This window comes from Trichechus manatus, unplaced genomic scaffold, assembly GCF_000243295.1.
Source record: "Trichechus manatus latirostris isolate Lorelei unplaced genomic scaffold, TriManLat1.0 scaffold00007, whole genome shotgun sequence".
Classification (NCBI taxonomy): Eukaryota; Metazoa; Chordata; class Mammalia; order Sirenia; family Trichechidae; genus Trichechus; species Trichechus manatus.
The window spans coordinates 1,616,081-1,639,038 of record NW_004443943.1 but is presented as its reverse complement, the minus strand read 5'-3'; the positions used below and the strand labels follow the sequence as shown (position 1 = coordinate 1,639,038).

General features: G+C 46.4%; 2 protein-coding genes across 3 annotated transcripts; one reads left to right on the top strand and one right to left on the bottom strand.

The window, feature by feature from the left end:
• Positions 1 to 8,111: 8,111 nt before the first annotated feature.
• Positions 8,112 to 11,107, top strand: ADO (2-aminoethanethiol dioxygenase). The gene has a single exon (XM_023739208.1). It carries the CDS (start codon positions 9,905 to 9,907, stop codon positions 10,715 to 10,717), a length of 813 nt encoding a protein of 270 aa, XP_023594976.1. The 5' UTR covers positions 8,112 to 9,904; the 3' UTR covers positions 10,718 to 11,107.
• Positions 11,108 to 16,837: 5,730 nt separating this feature from the next.
• On the bottom strand, positions 16,838 to 21,251 carry EGR2 (early growth response 2). Of its 2 annotated transcripts, XM_023739195.1 has the most exons (3): positions 20,884 to 21,251; positions 20,675 to 20,783; positions 16,838 to 19,322 (listed from the first exon to the last, which is right to left on the bottom strand). In XM_023739195.1, exons 2-3 carry the CDS (start codon positions 20,691 to 20,693, stop codon positions 18,064 to 18,066), a joined length of 1,278 nt encoding a protein of 425 aa, XP_023594963.1. In that variant the 5' UTR covers positions 20,694 to 20,783; positions 20,884 to 21,251; the 3' UTR covers positions 16,838 to 18,063. The 2 variants fall into 2 exon arrangements, with proteins under 2 accessions (XP_023594963.1, XP_012413550.1); XM_012558096.2 differs by having other exon boundaries at positions 20,675 to 21,251.
• Positions 21,252 to 22,958: the final 1,707 nt, after the last annotated feature.

The window sequence follows — 22,958 nt, the reverse complement described above, 5'->3', positions numbered from 1 at the left end:
AGTGGTATCTCTTTGTAAATGTACAATCTGCCCATAGAAACTTAAAATGTCCATTTTTTAAAACCCATTTCTGATTGAAGTACGCTGAAGTAACTCCATTTACACACCCAGAGCCTTCTTGACATTAATGTCCTGAGTCTCTGGAACATGACCAACCCTTCTTTGTAATTTCTGCTCTTCCACTTCTGGAAGCTCTCTCTCCTCCCTCTATGAATTCCTCTAGTCTCATTCCTTCTCTCTTCTCCCATTGCCCTAAGAAATAGCAGACGGGTGGGAAAGATTTGCAGTGGGGGGATAGGACAGAAAACCATAGTGTTTCCTTCTGTCATCAGCGAGACTGGAAACTGTCCCCACACAGGAAAAGATGGTCCAGTGAGGGCTGTCACTTACTGAACTTTATCTCAAGCCTTTCTAGCACAAGAATTTTCAAGCCATGAAGAAAAGCTCTGTTTTGAGGATCTTGCTTTTGGTTGACTTGTGGAACTGTTTCCTTTTATTTGAGTTTGTTGAAGGCCACTGAGAAAGAACTACAAATCGAAGTACATCTCTTGCTAGTTGCTTGGGCTTGACAAATAAAGCAATCATCAAAATCAAGGCAGTGTGCACTGCTTTTAAAAGCCCTGTTTGTCTGACATAATATAGCAGCAGGGTGGCTAGGCAAACAAATAGCATTACTTCACATAATCACTTAATGTTGCACAACCGAAGTCAGGTCTCATTGCTTTATCACTTGCAAAGAGTTTGATGATAATAAAGTTGACTGTTAGTGTGAAGATATAAATTGTTCAGTAGTTAGCGTTGTTAATGACGGCAAAGGAACACAAAAGAGGAGAAATAGGTTTTAGCAGCCTAAATTCATTGCTAATTGTCTGTGCATTCATTACCGGCCGACCAGGGCTAATTATCTAATTAAACTAAAGCTCCGCTGCCTTAGAGGAATTTATAGGCACTGTGATGTTGGTTGTCAATTACCTCAGCATGTCCTGTTGAAATGTGTAGTTAACTCAAGGCATGTTTTGCTTTTCCCAATAGTAATACGTGGCACTCTTATTGCATGATAATTTTTGCTTAGAATGAAAAAAAAGTTTTTCCTTAAAAGATATACTGTGGAAAGTTAACAATAATGGTAAACCTTACTTTAAATGAGAGCCCTTGCTCGCTTTATTCAGTAACCTATATTCAGGAGAAGTCAATATGATCTACCAAAAGTACAGACAACACAGATGCAAAGAGAAATCAAATATTACGAGATGCCTATAACGGAGTGTACTCTTTCACATGCTGCTGTGAAAAATACTGGAAAAAAAGGGTCTTTTGTACTGCTCTGCGGCGTCTCATGATGTGGAATTATATATTCCTTAACTTCATATAATTATAATTTTTGAATTCATAGAATTTTTTTTTTGAAGCTAGGAGGAAAGTGGTAGATCATCTAAAGTAAATGTTTCACTTTAAAACTGAGGAAATTGAGGTTCCAAGAGGTGACATATCTTGTCCACACAGCTGGGTGCTAGACCCAGGAGTAGAATCAGTGTTCTCTTAGACCATCATTCTGTCCAAGCTGATTCCTCCTGCTCCACCTGCAAACTGTACTCTGATTTTTCATACTTTCTCTGAAATGCTATAACAGAGCATCTATGAGGACAAGTAATTGTTTTTTAATAGAAGGCTTTGATCATTAATATTGCACCCCTCCAAGGAAACATAGAGTTTAAAACTATCCGTATTTCAAGTCAGTCAGCTGCCCTGGGATGGGTCCTAAGATGAACACTCAAAGCAACAGGTTAAAAAAACAAAATATAGTTTGTTATGTCCAGCTAAAGAGGAAAAAATTATAAACTTACAGTGTATTTTATTAATCAGCGTTCAAGCAATTAAATTACGTCCTGCTATTTTGTTCCTAGGGGAACAGTCACCACCCATCTGTCAGTGGAGGCTTCCGTGTTGCTACAATGTTGAACAGGTTTCAGTAGAGCTTCCAGACTAGGAAGAAGGGCCTGGCAATTCTAAAAAATCAGCCAACGAAAACCCTACAGGTCACAATGGTCTGATCTACAACCAATCGTGGGGATGGCACAGGACTGGGTAATGTTTCCTTCCATTGTGCGTGGTGGGGTCACCATGAATTGCGGGCCGACTCCATGGCAGCTAACAACAATTTTGTTCATAAGGAATTGGATCTTAAATCTAAGCATCCCTTGGGAAAGGCATCTCCCAACAAAGTACAGTTCCATTCTAAAGAATTTTTCCTTGACCATAGGTGATGGGGACTGCTCCCCTGCAAGGACAGAGAAGCTGGGAGCCCCATCCTGACCTTTTTGCAGTCATTTTTTAGGCATGGACCAGCAATGAACATACAGTTCTTTTCTGCCAAGTAAAGCAAGATGATTTTCCCTTTCACTGCCTTTTGAAGCTGAACATCAACTGTTTCACCACGTGTGATTCAAATCCATTAATTAAAATAAATATAAAGTAAAAAATCTTTCTTTCAGCCAGGAGAAAAAGGACAGATGGAGAAGCGGAGGAGGTGGAGATAGCTGATGTCTTCTTCGAGGAAAAAAAAAAAAAAGGGAAAGAAAAACAAGAAGATGAAATGGGGGGGGAATTTAATTAGAAGAGGTAAAGGGTGTTCGAATTTAATTTACAGTTCAGAACTATTTGGGTCACGTAATAATCGCACTACTTAAAGGAAAGAAGAGGAAGGAAATCTCTCTAATATCAGATTGGGGGTGGGGAGGTTTTAATCTTAAATCACCTCAAAAATGGTGATACTGGGCCTTTGGCAGTGCTTCAAGCTCAGCATAGAAAAAGCTTCTCTTCATTATTAACGTGTGAAGCTCCCCACCCCTCTTTTTCCCTCTTCTGCATTCTCCTGCTTTTTAATTCCTTTTTTTCTTGCCTCCCGTGGCCTGAAATAAGACACTGGCAAGAGGCGAGAGGAGTTAAACTTATGTAACTCCTGACAGCAACGGGTTTTCTCCACCCCAACTCTACATGCAGTGGCCTATAGTATTACACAGTTTGAAAACTATGTCTACAGCTTATATCACACAGCACAACCTCTGCAATTTATTAGGGAAACACGTGTACCTAAAATCTAACTGAAGACTAAAGATTCCTGAGCTTAGCATATTTTATTGAATACTGTTGCCTACAGTCCAAAGTGATACAATTTCAGATAACCACATAAAGTTAAACCCGAGGAGCCAAACCAAACCCACTGCCGTCAAGCCGATTCCGACTTATGGGAACCCCATGTGTTACAGAGTAGAACAGCTCCACAGGGTTTTCTCAGCTGTAATCTGTACAGAAGCAGATTGCCAGGCTGTTCTTCCACAGTGCTGCTGGGTGGGTTCGAACCACCAACCTTTAGGTTAGTAGTCGAGTGCAAACCGTTTGAGCCACCCAGGGATCTCAACCAGAGTAGAATGGGGCAGAATTGCTTTATAACATCTTAGTGACATAGATAGAGTTAAGAGGGTTATAATGTAATAATTTAGATCAATGTGATAAAAGAAAATACGTATGTTTGGTTTTGTCTGAATTGCTCTTCTAATTGTATCCATCCTCCACACTGGGCTAATCTTAGAGATCTTAGAGATCATCTTCCATAACCATGAAGAAATTGGGATCTAGTAAGGTCAAGTGACTTATTCAACAATACACAGCTAGTTAGTGGCAAAGCCACATCGAGAACCAGTTCTTCTGACTTTGCAACTGTTTTTTTTTTTTCTTACTTGACACTCATTCATGATAAGGGATGAGAAACACATGCCAACATTGTTTAAACACTGAAAAAAAAAAGCCACAACATGAACCGCAAATATTATTTACAGTACATTTAAGTCTAAATAAGTTAGTCTTTAGGTAGTAAAAAACATTATCGATTTATTTAGCCTTGTTCTGTATGAACATAAACGGCAGACATAGAAGAAAGGTGGCAAGGACTACTGGGAAAAAGAAATCTTCCACTTTAGAAAAATTACAGGCTCGGAAGTCTGAGCATTTGGGAATGTCAATACTTTGTGCGCTTTAAACTGGGTCCCAGTGCAGTCAAAAAAGACGAATAGACAAAATGAATGATGAAGAAAGATAATGTAGTGAATTAACGAAAATCAGTCCTCATAAAGAGGTGAAATAGGGGAAGAACAATGAAAGACAAAAGTATACGCCTAGCTCCTGAAGAACGAAGAGCTCATATTCATACACAGGCAGAGGTAAGAAAAGAGATAACGAGGCTCTTCCAGTTCTCCCTGCTTCCTAATTAAGCCACTGTATTTAAAAAAAAAAACAAAAAAAACGCAGCTTTACTCATGCTTCTGTGTGCTTCCTCCGTTCCTAAATTTAATAGACGTGGGCAGGAGGTGGGATTTAAGCTTTAACAGTCTTACCTATCACCACAGAGCTGTCAACTCGTGAAAGAGAAAACTTGGGGAGACACAAACATACTTGAAGAAATAGGTTGCCGAAAAAATAGCTTATCAGCCAGCCTTGTCAGCTCTTAACCTACAAAATATAGTCCTAATCTTTACACTAGGTTCCCTCGTCTTTTCTCTGGATCACTGCCTCCAGTCAAGTTTCTCTGCTATTACATTTTGCCCCTCCCCGCTACAATCCATTCCCTACTGAGCAGCGTTAAGAGATCTTTTAAAATTGTAAAACAGACAGGGCCACAACAGATGGATCCTGATAGAATGGGAGAAAAATGTGGAACAGAATTCAAATTCTTAAAAAATCCAGACTTACTGGACCTATTGAGACTAGAGGACTCCCCGAGACTATCGCCCGGAGATACTCTTTGAACCTTAAACTGAAATTATCCCTTGAGGTCATCTGTTACCTAAATAACAGATTGGCTCATAAAATAAAGAATATCACCTAAGTAATGAACTCCGTTAGAAAAATCCTTTATATGAGACCAAATAGTCAAAAATTACTCTAAAGCAAATATGAGAAGGTAAGGGGGCAGGGAAAGTAGAATATTGGAAATGGTACAACAGAACGGAATGAAAATGATGACACATTGTGACAAATGTAACCCATATCACAGAATGATTTGTATATGAATTGTTAAATGGGGGCCTAATTTTCTGTGTAAACTCTCACCTTAAACGCAGTATTATTTTAAAGAACTGGGTAACAAAAAAAAAGTAAAACAGATCAAGTCAACCCCCTAAGCAAAGGTCTCCTAAGGCCTCTCACTGCGCTTATAATTAAGCCCACCCTCTACGATGGCCTACAAGGATATTGGTAGCTCAGTGGTAGAATTCTCGCTTTCCATGCTGGAGACCTGGGTTCCATTCTTGGCCAATGCACCTGATGCACAGCCATCATCCGTCTGTCAGTGGAGGCTTCATGTTGCTATGATGCTGAACTAGGTTTCAACAGAGCTTCCAGACTAAGAAGGACTAGGAAGAAAGGCCTGGGGATCTACTTCCAAATATTACCCAATCAACTTCCAAATAAACCCAATGGATCACAATGGTCTGATCTCCAACTGATCATGAGGCTGATGCAGGGCCAGGCAGCATTTTGTTCCATTGTGCATGGGGTCACCACGAGGCAGGGGCCAACTCCACAGCAGTTACCACCACCACCATGGCCTACAAGGCCCTACGTAATGTGGCCCTTGCCTATCTCTCCAACTTCATCTCCTCCAAAAACTCTGAAGCACACTACGCAGTCTAACCTCACAGGCCTTCATTCTTTTTCCCACTCATATCGAGCTCCTTCCCACCTGGATGAAGTGTCAGTATTCAATACTCTATTTAACAACATTAGGGCTGTCTCCTGGTGGTGGAATGCAGTAACGTTCTGTCCATTCTGTTTTTCCGTGGCTGATACCTTAATATCGTGTCACCTTCTGGTCAACACTGACAACCCAATCTAAAGTAACACACCACATATATACAAATATCACATCATCCCATCATCCTGTTTTATTGTCTTCATGACATTTATCATTGTTTGAAATTATGTTGCACGCTTATTTGTGCTATGTGACCCCAGTACCACCCTCACCCCATGTTTGAAGGCAAATTCCTTGGGAGTGCAGACCTTGTCACCCTTGTCCCTGCTGAAAGCTCGGAGCCTAGAAAAACACCTGGTACCCAGTGGATACTCACTGAATGATACATTCCCTCTATCCCAAACTTTACTCAAACTTTGCTTCTGCCACTAAGAAGTGCCAGATCTGGAAATTGAACAGATCTGTTATTAAAGTCTATGTCTTATGGAATCTGTATCTCCCACTAACTATGTATTTTGCTAGCACTTTTTCATTACCACTTCCTTTTCTTATGTTCTCTATTCTGCATTTCTTTTGGTCTTCTTTCTGTTTACAGCAGCAGAGAGGAATACAGAATAAGGAGCATAAAAAAAACTATTAATGCTAATAGAAACCCACTCAGTCTGTGCTACCAATAGTGGGGAAGGCAGCCAAGTAAACCACTTCTTAAGGGCAAAAGCCCTTAGGGTCATCCATTGGTGCAGCTCTGACGGACAGCATCAAAAGAAATTATGGAGGTAGCCAGTCTGTGGCCTAAAAGAGTACCACACGTCCTGTGGACACTCAGCTGTTCTCAAAAAACTTAAATGGGCAAAGGATTCAGATGCAGTAGGTCTCCACTGAGATCTGGGAATCTGACACCCCTAAGTGATTCTGACACAAGTAGGTAATCTTTGGAAACCTTAAACTCTTAGGCCAAAGATGAATACAAGGGGCCAAAGGATGGTATTAGCAAGCAGATGGTCCAATGATCACCAATAATCTGTTTTTATCAGTACACTGAAGCTGATTGCCAAGACAAGTCAAATTACAATATTTACTGAATGTTACTTAAATTCATTGGTTTTTAACTACAGCTTTTCACTATATGAAAACTATAATAATAGCTACTACTTATGTGGCAAGGAGCCTCGGGAAAATAGTTAAGAGCTTGGCTGCTAACCAAAAGGTAGGTGGTTCAAACCCACCAGTGGCTTCGTGGGAAAAAAGACCAGGCAATCTGCTTCTGTAAAGATAACAGCCAAGAAAACCCTAAGGCACAGATCTACTCTGTCCTGTAGGGTCACTATGAGTCGGAATTGACTCAACAGCACTTCACAACAACTTATGGGGCAGTGACTCTGTTCTAGATGCTGTCATCAGTGATTTACATATGTATATAACCTCATTTGAGAGAGGAAAATATTGGACTTCAGTGAAGTAAGTACACAGAGCTGTCAAGAAGTGACACATTTACAAATCAAACAGATGTGTCTGTTACTAAAGTCTGTGCCCTATGGCGTGTGTATCTCCCACTACTTATACATTATTAGAAATAAAACCAATAAATAAAAATTCAGGTTTGTAAATGAAGGAAGAAAGGGGATTTTTTTCTTTAAACATTTCTAACTTTAGAAACAGATCGCGTGGGATTTCTTTACATGGTGAATTCTGACAGTGCCTTTAAACAACTTAACCACAGCATGGTAACCTCTGAAAAAGAATCAATCTTAACAGTCCTTTTCTAAAACAAATAATCACCCTCTTAATCAGAGTCAAAGAGCCCTAGTGGCACAATGGTTAAAGTGTCGGGCTGCTAACCAAAAAATCTGCGATTTGAACCCAGCAGCAGCTCCACAGGACAAAAGACCTGGCTATCTACTCCTGTAAAGATTACAGCTTAGAAAACCCTATGGAGCGGTTCTATCTGTCCTATAGGGTCGCTATGAGTCGGAATCAACTCGACAGCACACAACAACCATAATCAGAATCACACATAACAATAATCAGAATCACCTAACATTAAGAGCTGATTCGTTATTTACAGATCTAGCAGTGGTTTGAGAACTGGGCTGATCATGAAGAATTACTTGGGGAGCATCTTAAAAATAAAAATTTCAGGCCTCGCTCCAGTTCTTCTGAATCAGAATCTCTGGGGTGTGACTCAGATTTTTTTTTTTTTAATTGCACTTTAGATGAAGGTTTACAGAGCAAATTAGTTTCTCATTAAACAATATAAATATTGTTTTGTGACACTGGTTGCCAACTCCACGACATGTCAACACTCTTCCCTTCTTGACTTTGGGTTCCCTGTTACCAGCTCTCCTGTCCCCTCCTGCCGTCTCATCCTTGGTCCTGGGCTGGCGTGCCCATTTAGTCTCATTTTGTTGATTTTTTTTTTTTTTTAAGGCCCCCCAGAGGCTTCTGATGAGTACTCAGGGTTCAGAACCATTGTTACCCTAACCCCAGCATTCTACAAATGCATAAACTGAGGTCCTAAAAGGGTAGACTCTACTTAAAGATATAAAAGTGGCACAGTAGGTTGGAAAAACAATATCCTGACTTCCCATTTGGTGCTTTTTACAATTCAAGCTGCTATTTTTTGTAAAACTACTTATTTCTGCTCTGATGCTTATGGCCTGTCGATTACTAGTGTGCGTCCTTATACAACTTACTCTCTCATCTACAAAATAACAGTGCCTACCTGGTAAGAGTTCCTGTGGGGATTAAGCAGTATATTCATCAAGTAATGCACTTAACACAGTGCCTGGCAAATAGTGAGTGCTCATTAGCTAGGTACCTAGCCTGTTGAAAACAAAGCATGCCTATTTTAACCGGAGAGGTTTTACTGAACCACCCCAATTTAAAAATGAACGAGAAATGCACGTTTAACTTTGGAAGTCCAAAAGGACTTTTAACTCAGAGCCCAGTTTAAAGTCACGGTATCTAATGTCTTGCTTTTTCCAGTTAGGATCTGCTTATGTCAAAACTTAGTTCACTTCACAAAGAATAATGTGTCAAAGGTGAAGGTCAGAAGTTTGTCTGATTCTTGCATCTTAGGATGCCTCAAAATCATACAGTGAATTAATAATCTCTGGATGACCACCAGAACCTGCATTTTTGAAAAGCCCCTTCCCCTATAACTGGGTGTTTCTCAGGCAAACCAAGGTTTGGTAACCACTGGTGTACAGAATTCGTGACCACAGCCAATGGTCTCTCAAGTTCTCCCAGCAAGAAAGTATCGTGCGCTGTAACCAGAAAAGCAGCGTCATCCAGACCCTGATGCAAACAACAGCTGGCCCCGGCTGTGCAGAGTAACCGTAGGGACAACCTGGGTAGGCTTCGACCCTCTCGCCCCCATGGCTGACACTGCTGCCTAGACAGCCAGGAGGAATGAAGTTTTATTCAACAGACTTCTTCCCAGGGACGAGGCCAGAAGAAGGCGACCCTGCGTGGCTGAGCAGGCCCGAACGGCGCCAGAAGGTTAACGATCCGCTTGCCCTGTTCCTCGTAATAGACAAAAACCACCACTCCACAATCCAGCTGCCGGAAGTGCATCACCCAGCCTGCTGAGGATGCCGGGAGTTGTAGTTAAGTGGCTACTTCTGTCACACCCAGTTCATCTTTTTTCAGACAAGCAAACAAACACCTTAGAACACTAAAAAAGGTCGCCTTATGCCCAACATGTGTAATATTCCTTTCCCCTTCCAGTTGACAAACGGAACGCTCACAAAGTGCATGCGGAATACTGGACTACAAGTCCCAGCATGCTTAGCACGCCTCCCGAAGCACCCGGCCACCGTCTTAGATACGGGCCGCATGAATGGAGCGTGGGGCGTAAGGCAAAGCCTGGCACCGTCCGTGCGGCCGGTACCTGCTCCTGGAGCGTGAGTGCAGGGAGTGGGCCGTGCGCGTGCGCGCTCGGAAGGGGCGCGAGGCAGCGCGCCAGGCGGTTGCCGGCGCGTGGTTGCTGAGGTTGGCGGCAGCGGCGCCGCGCGCCCGACGGGCTGGTAGTTACGGGGCCTCTCGCCTCGCTCCGGGCTGCGGGCAGCCGTGGCGGCCGCCGGGGACCGCAAAGGGCGGAGGAAAGCTGGGGGCGCTGGGAGCCGGCCCCGGCACGCGGAGGAACAGCCGAGCATGCCCCGAGACAACATGGCCTCCCTGATCCAACGGATCGCCCGCCAGGCGCGCCTCACCTTCCGGGGCAGCGGGGGCGGCCGCAGCGCTTCCGACCGCGGCGCGGCGCCAGGCCCCGAGGCGCCGATGCCGCCGGGCTTCCCAGAGAACCTGAGCAAGCTGAAGAGCCTGCTGACCCAGGTCCGCGCTGAGGACCTGAACATCGCCCCGCGCAAGGCCACGCTGCAGCCACTGCCGCCCAGCCTGCCGCCCGTCACCTACATGCACATCTACGAGACGGACGGCTTCAGCCTCGGCGTGTTCCTGCTCAAGAGCGGCACATCCATCCCACTGCACGACCACCCAGGCATGCACGGCATGCTTAAGGTGCTGTACGGCACTGTGCGCATCAGCTGCATGGACAAGCTGGAGGCGGGCGGCGGGCAACGGCCGCCGGCTCCTCCGTCTGAGCAGCAGTTCGAGCCGCCGCTGCAGGCCTGGGAGCGGGACGCCGTGCAGCCGGGCGTGCTGCGCTCGCGGGCCGAGTACACTGAGGCCAGCGGCCCCTGCATCCTCACGCCGCACCGGGACAACCTGCACCAGATCGACGCAGTGGACGGGCCAGCTGCCTTCCTGGACATCCTGGCCCCGCCCTACGACCCCGACGACGGCCGAGACTGCCACTATTACCGGGTGCTGGAGCCCGTCAGGCCCAAGGAGGCCTCCAGCTCGACCTGTGACCTGCCCCGAGAGGTATGGCTCCTGGAGACGCCGCAGGCTGATGACTTCTGGTGCGAGGGAGAACCCTATCCAGGTCCCAAGGTCTTCCCGTGAAGCCGCTGGCGCCCGGGAACGGCGGCCCGAAGACGTGCCCCATCCCGATCTGGCCTGGCTGCCCGCGACCCACCACAAGGGCTCTCTCCCTAATCCCCTGTTTTGGCGTTGGATGTACTGGAACGGGCCGCAACCGCTTCCTCGGGAGTCTTGGGAAGTGCGGGCGACTGGACAGCAGCCACCCGGCACGGTTATGCGGGCGGGGTAGGCGGGGAGACTAGGTTGTTTCCTGGCTCTGTCACTGCCACCAGGGTTTTGATTTGGAGGAGGAGGTGAGGCAGGGGCCTGTCTGAAGCGCTTCCATCCTAAAGCCATAATGAAAATATTCTTTCTCTGTTCCTCACCCAAAATACAAATTCAGTTCAAAATACACTAGGTTTTTTTTTTTTTTTTTTTTCCTCCTTCATTAAATAGGGTTTGTTTTCCACTTATGGCCTTTTGCCTTTATCCTTATACTTTTAATTTATTGCCTGTGCATGAGCCAGTGGCTTGAATTGTTTTTAGTTCGAGTCATTGGTAAAAACTAGGTTTAAAGAGAAGAGCTACTCTTTTTTAAAGCGAGCTGTCTTGCCTATTTAATTCGTTGTGAAAATTAAAACCTTTTTCAGAGTTGGGGAATCACCCCCAAAACACAACTATGCATGTAGAGGACAAGATTTTTCTCCTCCTTTACCCAGTAGCCACATCTGGTTTACTCTAGCAGCATCTAAGAAAGTCAGCACCTGTGTATCTCTGACAAGTGGTCACATAAAGCTTATCTTTCCCATCAGTCTCCAGATCTGAGTTGTGCAGATTTGTTTCAGATTCACCTTTAACGCGAAGACTATATTATGCTGAAATGACTTACTTCCTTTTAAAGTATTTTAAGAGGCTATAGGGTAATTCTGTATTTTCTGACCAGAAAATATGGAGATGCTAAATCAGTTACGCTTCCAAACAACTGAATGTAAAATACCCCTAGCCAGCTGTTGAATTCTCTGTCCCTGTTTACTTCCAGTATTTCCTGCAGAAGTAGAGAAAAATATGTTGAGGAATGTTTTACATTCTTTCAGGAACTTTAATGTTCCAGAGGGCTTGTGGTTCCAGCTATGTTGTTGCTGGCAATGTTAGCTCAGAAACTGTCAAACAGGAGAGTGAATGTTTGCTGCATCTAATGTGGTTTTCTGTAGGAAGAGGTGGAAGGCCCAGATGAGCAAAGCTAGAAAATTGAGAATTAACTCCAGTAATAGGTCTTCAGGCATCAGAACTTAGGAGTAAACACTTCCCACTCCCTACTCCTTGAAAGTAACAGTTGTGCTATCTGTGACTACTTTTGTTTTTCTCCTTTAAATAGGCTGAGCTACTTTACCTTGTTTACAAATGTATTGACACCATTTGCTTCAGGCCATGGAGCACTATCGTTTCCCCCTTTTTACTATTTATAGGATTTCCTTTTTCACGAAACTTTTAATAAAAACAAATTGTAGAAATAAACACATTAAAATTTGCCCAGCTGTCGTCTAAGCCCTCTTGATTGACTTGCCCATGTGGCAATAGAGTTCTAATATCTGTAATAAAGGAAGATTGCTATTGGTGGGAAGTATTTGTTGACCCTGTACGGAAACAGTATGTGCCTTTGCCTCTTCATGCACACTGGGTTACAAAGGCTCAGGGTGAAGGAATACTTGTTCCCAATTTTTACAATAGTACGAATAAGCAAACTCTTGATTATTTTTAACAAAAAAGATGATGCTTGTTTAATGTGACAGGCCACTAAATCCACCGCAGGCATAATATGTGCCTACTGCCAAGCATTTCCTCCAGGGTTACTGTAATTGTTTTATTGTAGCCTCATGTTCTGGTGTGGTTTTACTATGCCTTAGGGGCAGTTTGAAGCAGTTCTTCCTGCCATTCAGTTTGAAAATAAATTCTGGATAGGCAAATGATGATTTTCTTAGAAAAGAGTTCCCAAAATAAAACGTGAGATTTTTTTTTTCAGCACACTAATGAGTGTGTATGATTATCAATCACATAGACCTATCTCTTTTGATTTATATTGTAGCAAAAAATTAACAAGGGTTATATTAATGTATATGTTATACAACCTGGAGTACATTAACCTACAAAAACTCAGTCCAACAATAGGACAGTAATAAAGGAAGAACTGTTCCAAATTTCATTACGATTTTTTCATAATCATAAACGTTTTTGGTTTAAAGTTCTCAATTACAAGCAATTTGGAGGGAAAAAAAAACTAAGGTGCTTTTCAAAAGAATAACTGAAATTGTTGCAGGCTAAAAGAGCAATATGATCTCCAGTTTAGTTCATTAAGAACATTGAAACTTTTGGTTCACTAATGAATTCTGAGTAAATCAATGGAGAAACTAAAATGGAACTGTTTCAGTGAGCCACTAAAAAGAAAGAATGTTCTCCTTACAGAGAAAATGTGGTGCAGAGGACCTTGCACCTCTATGCATAAACTGTTAACTCCTGACTGACTGCTTGTGCTGCTATTGTGTTTCCATGTATTCCTGCAATACAGACGTTTTGGTAACAACTATGGGATAAAAGTTACCTTCCCCTAGGAGAGACTAATAAGCACAATGACAGTAATTTAACTTTTCTGTTGAATAACAAATGCAATAATTGCCTCTCATGGGTGAGAAATTGTCTAACTACTTCTAAAGCTTTTCAATTTTCTAGTTATATTAATGACCAGCTATGTCAATGGAGGATAGTATTATGTACCTACCTACTATATAAGAATTGATTTTTACTAAGCCTGATTTTGCATGGATTGCGTTTACACCAGCTGCTGTCTATTAATGAAAAGCGTGATCTACTTTTTAAGTAATATGTGTTTTGGCAACAGGAGTGAGTCTTCCGACCTTTTAACACTAATGGCCCTTCTCCCAGAACGCACCTTGTATTCCCCCTTTTGCATTGTTCTCTTGTAGGTGCCTCAGTCTTGGCATCTCAGGAAGGACTCAGTCATCACTCATCTATTCCAAATCGTTCTGAATCTTGTGCTCTAGTTCAACTGCCCAAAAGGAAGAAGCAATGTATCTTTAATTCAGGGCTCTGTCCCTTGCTATTCAACTCTGACCTGAGGGTACCGCTACTCCTGTTAACTTATGATCTGAATTCGGTACTTCAGGTTATACACAGAAGCCGCCACTGATCACCTCCAGTAGAGTGAGGCATCTAATGTCAAAGAAGAAAACCGTTTGTAAGTCCCACATAGATACCTACTCTTCAAACCCAGGGATGTTTCCCATTCCTGGGTTAAAATCATTCAGTGTACTTTCGGAAAATAAAGGTATGTTTGAAATTGTTTAGAGGTAGATCTTACTTGATTACTGCAAAATGGAGAAGGAAAATATTATTTGCTATGATGTCTACATTTTGCTTGTTGAAGGTTCACAGTCTATACTGCAGATGATGTTGTACAAAAACGTGGCCTGCAAATTTCTAAAGTCCGAGAAATAATACAAATTCAAAAGTAGTTATTTTCTTGAGAGTGAGCTTTGAAATATTCGGAGTGAAAACCCATTGAAAACATGTCTAATCATACTATTTTGCCACAAGAGAAAAAAGCTCCCTTTATGTTTAACCTAAGGGAAATAAACTAGTACAAGGAAACAAAAGTACTTCCATCCTAGGAGAAGAGAATCTTAAGACTTAACTATGTTATCTTCTCGACTTTGTTTTTTTCTGTAGAATTATTTGAGTTGTTTATTTACTGTGACATGCCACTGTCTTGCAAAACTTGACACAGGCATAACGTGCCTGTAGCTTGGACTGGCAACGTTTTAGGCACTTCTTGTTGGTGCTGACCATTTTTTCCCTCAAAAACAAAAAAACTGTGTTGGACTATCAAAACGTCACTACAACCATTTTTAAAATATACAAAAGCAATTTTCCTTAATTTTGTTAGCAGTTAGGATATTGAAATTTTAAAACCTGATTTACAGACACTTGAAAACCTTATTTAGGTTTAATATACCTGTTTTTAATGTGCACTGAACCATCTCAAAAGCATTATGAATATTAAAGGAATTATTCTCTAGAAGTTACTTTTTAATTAAAACTCCCAGTAACAGCTGAAGCATCAATAATATCCAATAAACCATATGTAAGAGATTAGAAGGAGCAGGCTTATTACTATATGCTTCATTTCTTGAAACCAAAAACCAAACCTGTTGCTGTCCAGTCTATTCCAACTCATAGCAACCCTATAGGACAGAGTAGAACTGCCCCACAGAGTTTCCAAGGAGCAGCTGGTGAATTCGAACTGCCAACCTTTTGGTTAGCAGCCGAGCTCTTAGCAGCAAGGTAAAAAAAAAAAAAAATCAGACATCTGTAAAAAGGCCCCTGAATGTTTCAAGCACAGCAAAATCAGATCAAAGATAGCGACCTAACATGTTACAGTCAAGGGGTAAAAGCCACAAGGTTGGCTCTGAGAAAACACAAGGGTGGTGGTTCTTACGGTATGTTATTGCCACCTCAACAAGTCCACGTAAAGGTGAAAGCCATTATGTAACTAATTTGGCTTTCATCGAAATGTATTCAATCTGATCCTTTACAAAATGGCTCTTAGTCTGTGGCTCTGTAAACAGTTGTTTAGATCATCTTGATTGGAGGTGCTCCGAAATTAAAGTTTGGTACGGCAATTACATGTTTTAAAATTTGGGTACCATACTTTAATATAATGAAATCTTGGTAGGAGAGAAGTAGTCCTTAAAAACACCTATCAAAATGTGACATTGTTTTATACATATTTCTTTATCAAAATGGACCAAGCAAGGATGTTAATATGCCGACAAACTGGGAAATACTAATCTAATGGAAAGAGACCAGTCACTAGAAAAATCTGAACACAAGTTTTGAAACCTCTATTTTAGTAGTTATAGAAAAAGATATTCTGCATCTTGGAAGTATAGACAGAGGAAAGAGATATAGAAGAAAAAGGTTAATTACCTCCACAAATTGGTTCAAATTCTAGTGCTGGTAAGAGCAAAGGTGGTTTCCAGGAGTAGCTGTCGCTGTCTGCTGTCCTGAAATACAGGCCATCAATTATCAGCCAAGTCTAATAGTGGCAAAGGACAAACAAATGAAGGGGTTTTCAGATCTCGCTAAACGGTGGGCGGTGTGACACGTTACACCTGTGTAAGTATCCAAAGGCAGTGGATGAAAGTAAATAGAAGCCAGATTTTAGGGTAGAGATGATAACTTAGTAAAAACGCTATTTGCTTTGTATGATGGGTAGATAAACAACATTTTTGGTACATTTCTATTTTAAAATCACTACAAAAAGTGGAACGAGCCCTGTAGTGCATTCTTCTGCAAACCATTATCTAGTAGGAGGGAGGACCGTATGTCTTTTTTGAGATTTTTTGGCTAGTGTACACCTGTCGTATCTAATGGGCTGGGTATTTGGATAGTCTTTAACCCCACCAAACGTATAGCATATTAATGATCCTTTGGAATAGGGTTAATCAACTGGGGAGTGAAGGCTGGAGAGAAATGAGTCCTGGGGTAATTCCTTTGACAACCCATTACCACTGTCATCAGCAGCGACTGAGCGCATTTTTTATCTGAAGAGGCGATAGTGGTTTTCAAAAAGTTTTCTGTGGTCATGAGACTAATCCTGGAACCTGAAAGTCATTTCCAGCTTGACCACGCCACCACACTTTCCACAAATCCGCATCTCGTCTGCGTTCCGGTCCCTGGTCAGGGTTCTGAAAGCAGTTGCAAATGTGTAGTCTCCGAGTGGGCACTTGTTTGTAAGTATTTATTTTCCGGAGCCCACTCAGGGATGGAGAGAGGCTATAGGCTGTTTTAGAGGATGGAACAATGAGTCAAAACACCGCCTCCCCATTTTTACACTAACGTCTGGGGGGAAATCCCCAAACGCTTGCCTTTGATTATGAATGGAGACTGCTTTGGGGTTAGAGGGCTGATGCTGACAGGCTAGCAAAGAAAACTCGGAGGTCCTGGCTTGGCCAGAACACTTAACCCGCTGGTGTTCAGTGCTGTTTAGTCCTACTAGCCGTCAGCCGGCTGTTGAATTCCCACCCAGCTGGTCTCGATTCAACGGCACCCAAGAACGTCTTTCAAAAATGATTTCTGCAGCAAAAATATTGTTGAAAAGTATTTATTTACACTATAGTCATAAACCATCCATTATCTGAAATTCAGTTAGTGGTTTTGCATTAGAATAGATTATTTCTATTTCCACAACTATTAAGAGCTAATAACCAAACAAGTCAGCTCCAGTAACATTATTTACATTCTTATCTGAAATTTGACTACAAAGGTAACACTTTTAAGTCACAAAACAGAGCATACAAAAATATACTTTCTAAAAAAAAATTCCAAATATTAATAGGCAGAAATATACAGCCATACGAAACCCAAGGTGTGATTTTTTTTTTTTTTCCATAGTAAGGCAACCCATTTACATGCAGACACTGTAACATTGTCTACATCACGCAAGGCACCAAGGACACTTCCAACACAATTGCATGCATCCTAATTTCAGAGAATATATGTACATCCCCCTTTAAATAAGTTACCCTCTGACTCATGTCAAGAGATCATAAATGCTTTTTTTCCCAAAGGTTCAGAACTTGGAGAACAGTGCACATCAAAAATACACAAAATCTGAGTGGATATACACTGAAAAAATAGTCTGCGTTTCTCAAACAACTCAAAAAGGAGCAGATATTGCCATGTCCCTCCCATCACATTGCACTTCTGTTCTCTGAGTTTATAATACATATTGCTTAAAGGGTTGAGACGACTACATAAGCTTTGATTCACTGTTCTAGGGCCACAGAATGTGGCACAAAGGCCATGCTTCACTCACTGTACAGTGTCCCCCAATCAGTCCCAAGCCATAAAGTGCACATCAGTTTTGCTTGTCTTTCTGCTGTCCCCATTTGAGGGACCAGCATCTCCCAACCTACTGAAGAAAAAGTCCCAGAACAACTCTTAACATCCAGAGTCAAAAACCTGTGATGGGTCAAAGTGAAGGGGTGGGGGAGCAAAACCCAGTCAAACAATCCTTGACAGCAGGGTCAGATCTCAGCTCTCTAGGCCTGTCAACCCCACCCAACCCCCTTCCAAGCCTCTCCTTTACCTTGCGGTGATAGTCAACTCATCTACCAGAGACTAAAATGGGCCCAGTTTTAGGAAGGACCTGCTTTTAAGTGGAAAGCCGGGCAGGGCTGGGCTCCACCAAGGCCCTCTGCCCAATGAAGGGAGGGAGGGACAAGAAAGGGTGGTAGTGTTTGTCATGCAGCTCGCGTGGATGAGGGGCCTCTGGGGCCTCAAGGAGCTGGTGTGTCAACCTGAGTCTCATCTCAAGGTGTCCTGGTCCGAGAGGAGCAAGAGGCAAGCGGCCCACCACCAAGAGTGCCACTGTTGCTGCTGCACAGAGCACCCCCAGCCTGCGTGCCCCCAGCGCAGGCGGCCGTGGATGCAGCCTGCACCGACGATGAGGAGGCACTGCTCTTCCGCTCCTTCTGCCTCAGGTGGATCTTAGTGTGGCGCTTCCTCTCATCACTCCGGGCAAACTTGCGGCCGCAGTAGTCACAGGCAAAGGGCTTCTCGCCAGTGTGGGTGCGGATGTGAGTGGTCAGGTGGTCACTGCGGCTGAAGTTGCGCATGCAAATCCGACACTGGAAGGGCTTGTGGCCCGTGTGGATTCGGATATGCCGTGTCAGCTCGTCAGAGCGGGAGAAGCGGCGGTCACATCCTTCTGCTGGGCACGGGTAGGGCCTCTCATGCACTGGGGTCTTGCTGGGCCTGTTTGGGTACTTGCGAGGCCTCAGAATGGGCCGCAGTGGCAGGTGGTGTGGGTTATAGGAAGCGGCGGCAGCAGCTGCTGCTGAGCTACTGCCAGGCAGCCGGGGTCCCTCACTGCCTCCACCGCCCCCTGGCCCTGTGGCCCCAGCACTGGGGCCCCCCAGGGTAAAGTTGCGGATGGTGGAGAGCGGGGTGAGTGGAGGCGGGACCCGAAGAGAGTCCAAGGAACAGGGAAAGGGCTTGCGGTCTGGGCCAGCTGCACCATGCAGGTCTCTCTGGCACTGAGATGGGAAAAATCCAGGATAGTCTGGGATCATGGGGAAAAGACCCGGGTCCGTGGCTGGCTTGGGGGACGGGTAGGAAGGAGGTGGTGGGTAGGCCAAAGAAGAGGAGGCGGAAGTGGTGGCTGCCGATAGGAACGCCGAGGCATCCTGGTAGAGGTCTCCAGCACAGCCAGAATAAGGAGGTGGCGGTGGTGGTGGTGGAGAATAGAGGTGATCGAGGTCAGGCTGGGTCTGGGACATGGTGCACACACCCAGTGGTCCTGTGGCCAGTGGGTTGGGAGAGGCAGAGGTGACGCTGGACGAGGCTGTGGTCGAAGCTGGGGAGGTGACCCCTTGCAGGATGCCCGCGCTCACGATATTGATGATGCCTTCTGGGTAGCAGCTGGCACCAGGATACTGGGGGTCAATGGAGAACTTGCCCATGTAAGTGAAGGTCTGGTTTCTAGGTGCAGAAATGGGAGCAAAGCTGCTGGGATATGGGAGATCCAAGGACCTCTTCTCTCCAGTCATGTCAATGTTGATCATGCCATCTGGGGAGGAAAAAGGCAGAATGGAGATGGAGCAATGAGAATGCAGGCCAAGAACTCTCTTCTCACTCCTTTTCAAGGAGGATCCATTCCCAAGGCCCAGGATGCCAGCACTGCAGAGCTGGGGAAACTGAGGCCCAGAGACAGTAAAAAGAGGCTAACCCAAGTTCTCACTGTGGCAGCCCGTGACAGTATGGAAGTCAAGAACTACCTCCAGGAAAGCAGGATGAGCTCCCCCAACGCCCCCCTCCCCGCAACACACAGCCATCTGGGGTTCTAGTTCCCAGTAAAAACACCCAGTAACAGCAACAACAATATTAAAAATTCCTCATCTGCCTGGAACTTCATTCCCTCTCTTTTGCCTCGGGGGGGGGTCCCACGGCCGGGGCTCCAGGACAGACAACACCCAAGAACCGACCTATCCCTGCCAGGGCCGCGAAGATGCCAGCCTGAGAGAGGAGCCTAGGAAGGGGGCCGGTATTTCTCGGCTACTCCCCTTCTCCGATGGCTTCCCTCCCTTCCTCTCCCTCTGTGCATCAGCTGATAGCTACTGGAGAGAGTCGGGGGCTGCGGGGGTCAGAGTCTATAGGTTTCCCTTCCCTCCCAACCTTCTCGGCCTTGCGCGCCACCCGCGCGTCCCCGCCCCAGCCCGAGGCCTGTGGCGGGGCTTCGACGAAGGAGCGAGAGCCGCGGGAGACGACTTTCCCCAGCATCGCCAAGGAAACCCGCGGCGCCTCTGCCCCCGCGGGCCTTCCTCGGCATCCCGGGGGCCGCTTCCCGCTGCCGCCCGCCCTCCTCCACCTTCCCCCCGCCTCCCCCGATCGGAGCCCCCGCCTCGCTAACCCCCTCAACTTCGCGGGCGGCACGCAGGTGGGGGTGCGCGCTCCGAGATTTTCCCGGAGTCCGCTCTGCCCCGGGCGGAGAGAGAAGGACGCTTTTCACAGGCGCTTCTCCGCCGCTCGGCTTTCCAGACGCGCAGCTCTTCCCCGGAACCCCGAACTTTCCCGTCACTTTGCCCCCACGCCGGGAGAAGGCAGGCCAGCGTGCCGCCGGCCAAAAGGCCTGCTCAAGTCCTGAAGCTCGCTGGGGCGCCTTTTCCACCCCCATCCCTGCGCTTGGCGCGCCCGACCGCTCGCTGGCGACCTAGCGCATCTGCCTGCGCGCCCAGCTCCAGCGCCCCGGGCCCTGCTCCCGCGTGCTTTTCCTTCACCCCCTTTCGGCGTTTAGAGCCTGTTCTAACAGTTCCGTCCGCCTCGCGCCCAACCCTCTCCTCCGAGTCCCGAACACCCACCGTACCCCACCCACCACCTCTGAGCCGCGCGGTTCCTCGCCCGCAAAGGGGACACGCGGCTTACCTCCAGCCACTCCGTTCATCTGGTCAAAGGGGCCTCCCAGTTCGGCATTGGGGAAGATGGTCACCGACGTGGCGGCGAGGTCCTCCACCGGGTAGATGTTGTCAGACAGCTGGTGCACAAAACCACTGAGAGTTACTGGGATTTTGTCTACGGCCTTGGCGGTCATCATTTGCTCCTCGCACAACCTGGAGACCCAACTCCCTCGCTACCTGGAGTGTCAGAGAAGCCGTTTTGGAGAGGAGTTGGACTGAGCCTGGGTTGGTATCTCCTTTCGCCCTCCACACTTAAAAGCAACCACTCAGAAAAAAATAAAAATCCAACAGAAACAAAACTAGCAAACAAGTTGTTTTTTAAAGAAAGAAGAAAAATGGCTATTTGCCACTGACTCCTGTCTGTGTTCCGGCTGTTGGGAAGCCAGGAGTTGCTGGTGTAGTGTTATTATAACAGTGTGTCCCCTCGCCGAGCTATTAATCAATTGCTGCTCTCTCAGACGGAAAGTGTTGCTCTAAGTATTTATGGGCAGGTCTTGAATGCCCGTGACGTCGCTGCCCATATATGGACTGAGGAACAGGGCTGGGCCAGGAGGCTTTTGCCGTCACATGGCCTATTTGCATACGGGCTCGGCCGCGCGGGCTCCACCGGGCTCGCGACTCCCAGCTCGCAGACCACAGGGACCCTCGGGGACCCAGGGCGCGCGGCCCAAGCCGCAGCCTGGGTCTGGGACGCAAGGCTCAGCGGAAAAGAGGCGCACCACAGGCCCCGCTCCAGCCGCTGCTAGAGAGCGAGCAGGCTCCGGCTGCGGAGCGGCCTCCCGGGGCGAGGAGGAATTCCGGTTCCCCGGGACTTTCCAAAAAAGGCGAAGATCCGGTGCCGGCGGCTCCGCCTCCCCAGCCCTTGTTTGGGAGCCATTCCGGAAAATTAAACTTCGGAAAGAAACCGAGCGGAGCCGAGACACTACAGTCAAACCCCTACTCACTTTCTTGGCAGCTCAAAACCGCAAGCAAAAGGAGACAGCGAAAAAAAAAAAAAAAAAAGCTGCACGCATTCACGGAAGCTGACTGCTTTTTTCTGAATTACTTGGTGGAAAGAAGTGGCTGGTGATAAGAGTGAATGCGGTATTGCTTTTTTGGAAAGTCTTCTATTTATACAGGAACGAAAACGGAAAAGGTTTGGGTTGTTTGTTTATTTAAGTATTTTGGGCACCTAGGGGCTGGGGGGTAGACACTAGGAGGCTCAGAATAACTGCAGGGAGCTTCAAGAGAAATCCTCAGCCGGAGAACCCCCCGCCCTCTGCCCGCGCGCTCCCCGCCCCCCTTCAGCTGCTGCGCGGAGCCGGCTCGCTTCCCAGCGCGTCTGGGCAGTCGGCTGCGTGGGGGCGTCCAGATGGAGACTTGGACACTCACCCTGCCCCGCCACACACGCACACACATACACACACTCACGCTCTACTTCCGCTACACACACTCTCGCCCCCACTACCCTCTTCACACACCCACTCGTACACCTTAAGCTACACACCTCCCTGCTGGCACTGTGCGCCCGTGCGCCCGCCTCGCCGCCGCTTTTCCAAGAGTACCCAGGCGGCAGACCGGACATTTAGCACCCGAGCTCGCCGGATGCCCTGCGAAGATACCCGTCCTCACCTTCACTGCACGTCCCGGCCGCCACGGCACTCCCTCTCCCGAGAGCGGGGGTGCGCCCTGCCCGCACCCGAGCCCTACTCTGGAACACACACGTACTTGGAGGGAAAGTCTCTCCTCCAAGAGCCACCTCGGTGAGCCCAGCAAGGTCCTGAGTGACAGCACACAGCGTTTCTAAAGCCAGTTTGGACCCGCCATCATCCCACACGCACGCGGTTTCTTTTGCGAGTAAAGAAACTGACCCTAGTGAAAACCTTTCTGTTTAGTTACCAAAACAATTTTTAACAACTTTTCAGAGGTCCAGATACCAGCAGATGCTAGCTCGCTGCACGAACGGCTCCTACCTCCCTGCGCGCCCCAGGCTGACAGGGGCCCCACGGGAGGCTGGTCCAGGGTCCCCAAGCCGGGCGCGCCGCCGCCTGTCAGCCCGTGGTCGTTCGTGCACGCTGCGAACTGCCTCGGCCCTTTCCCGCTCCAAGACCGCGGAGGTCGGGGATGGAGCGCGGGGGCCGTCACGGGAACCCGGCCCAGCACGGCCCTTTCCCGCCCCGGCCCGGAGCGGCCCCAGTCTCACCAGGGCCCGGGAGGGCGGGAGCGGCGGCGCCACGCAGTGGAGGGAGCGCGGCGCTGCAGGCGGCTCTCCC

Bases quoted from the DNA above. Each gene is read 5' to 3' on its own strand.
- ADO (XM_023739208.1), top strand. From the start codon at position 9,905: ATGCCCCGAGACAACATGGCCTCCCTGATCCAACGGATCGCCCGCCAG.
- EGR2 (XM_012558096.2), bottom strand. From the start codon at position 20,843: ATGATGACCGCCAAGGCCGTAGACAAAATCCCAGTAACTCTCAGTGGT. The intron at 19,323-20,674 runs GTAAGCCGCGTG...TTTCCTCCCCAG, and splicing joins GATGAACGGAGTGGCTGGAG to ATGGCATGATCAACATTGAC.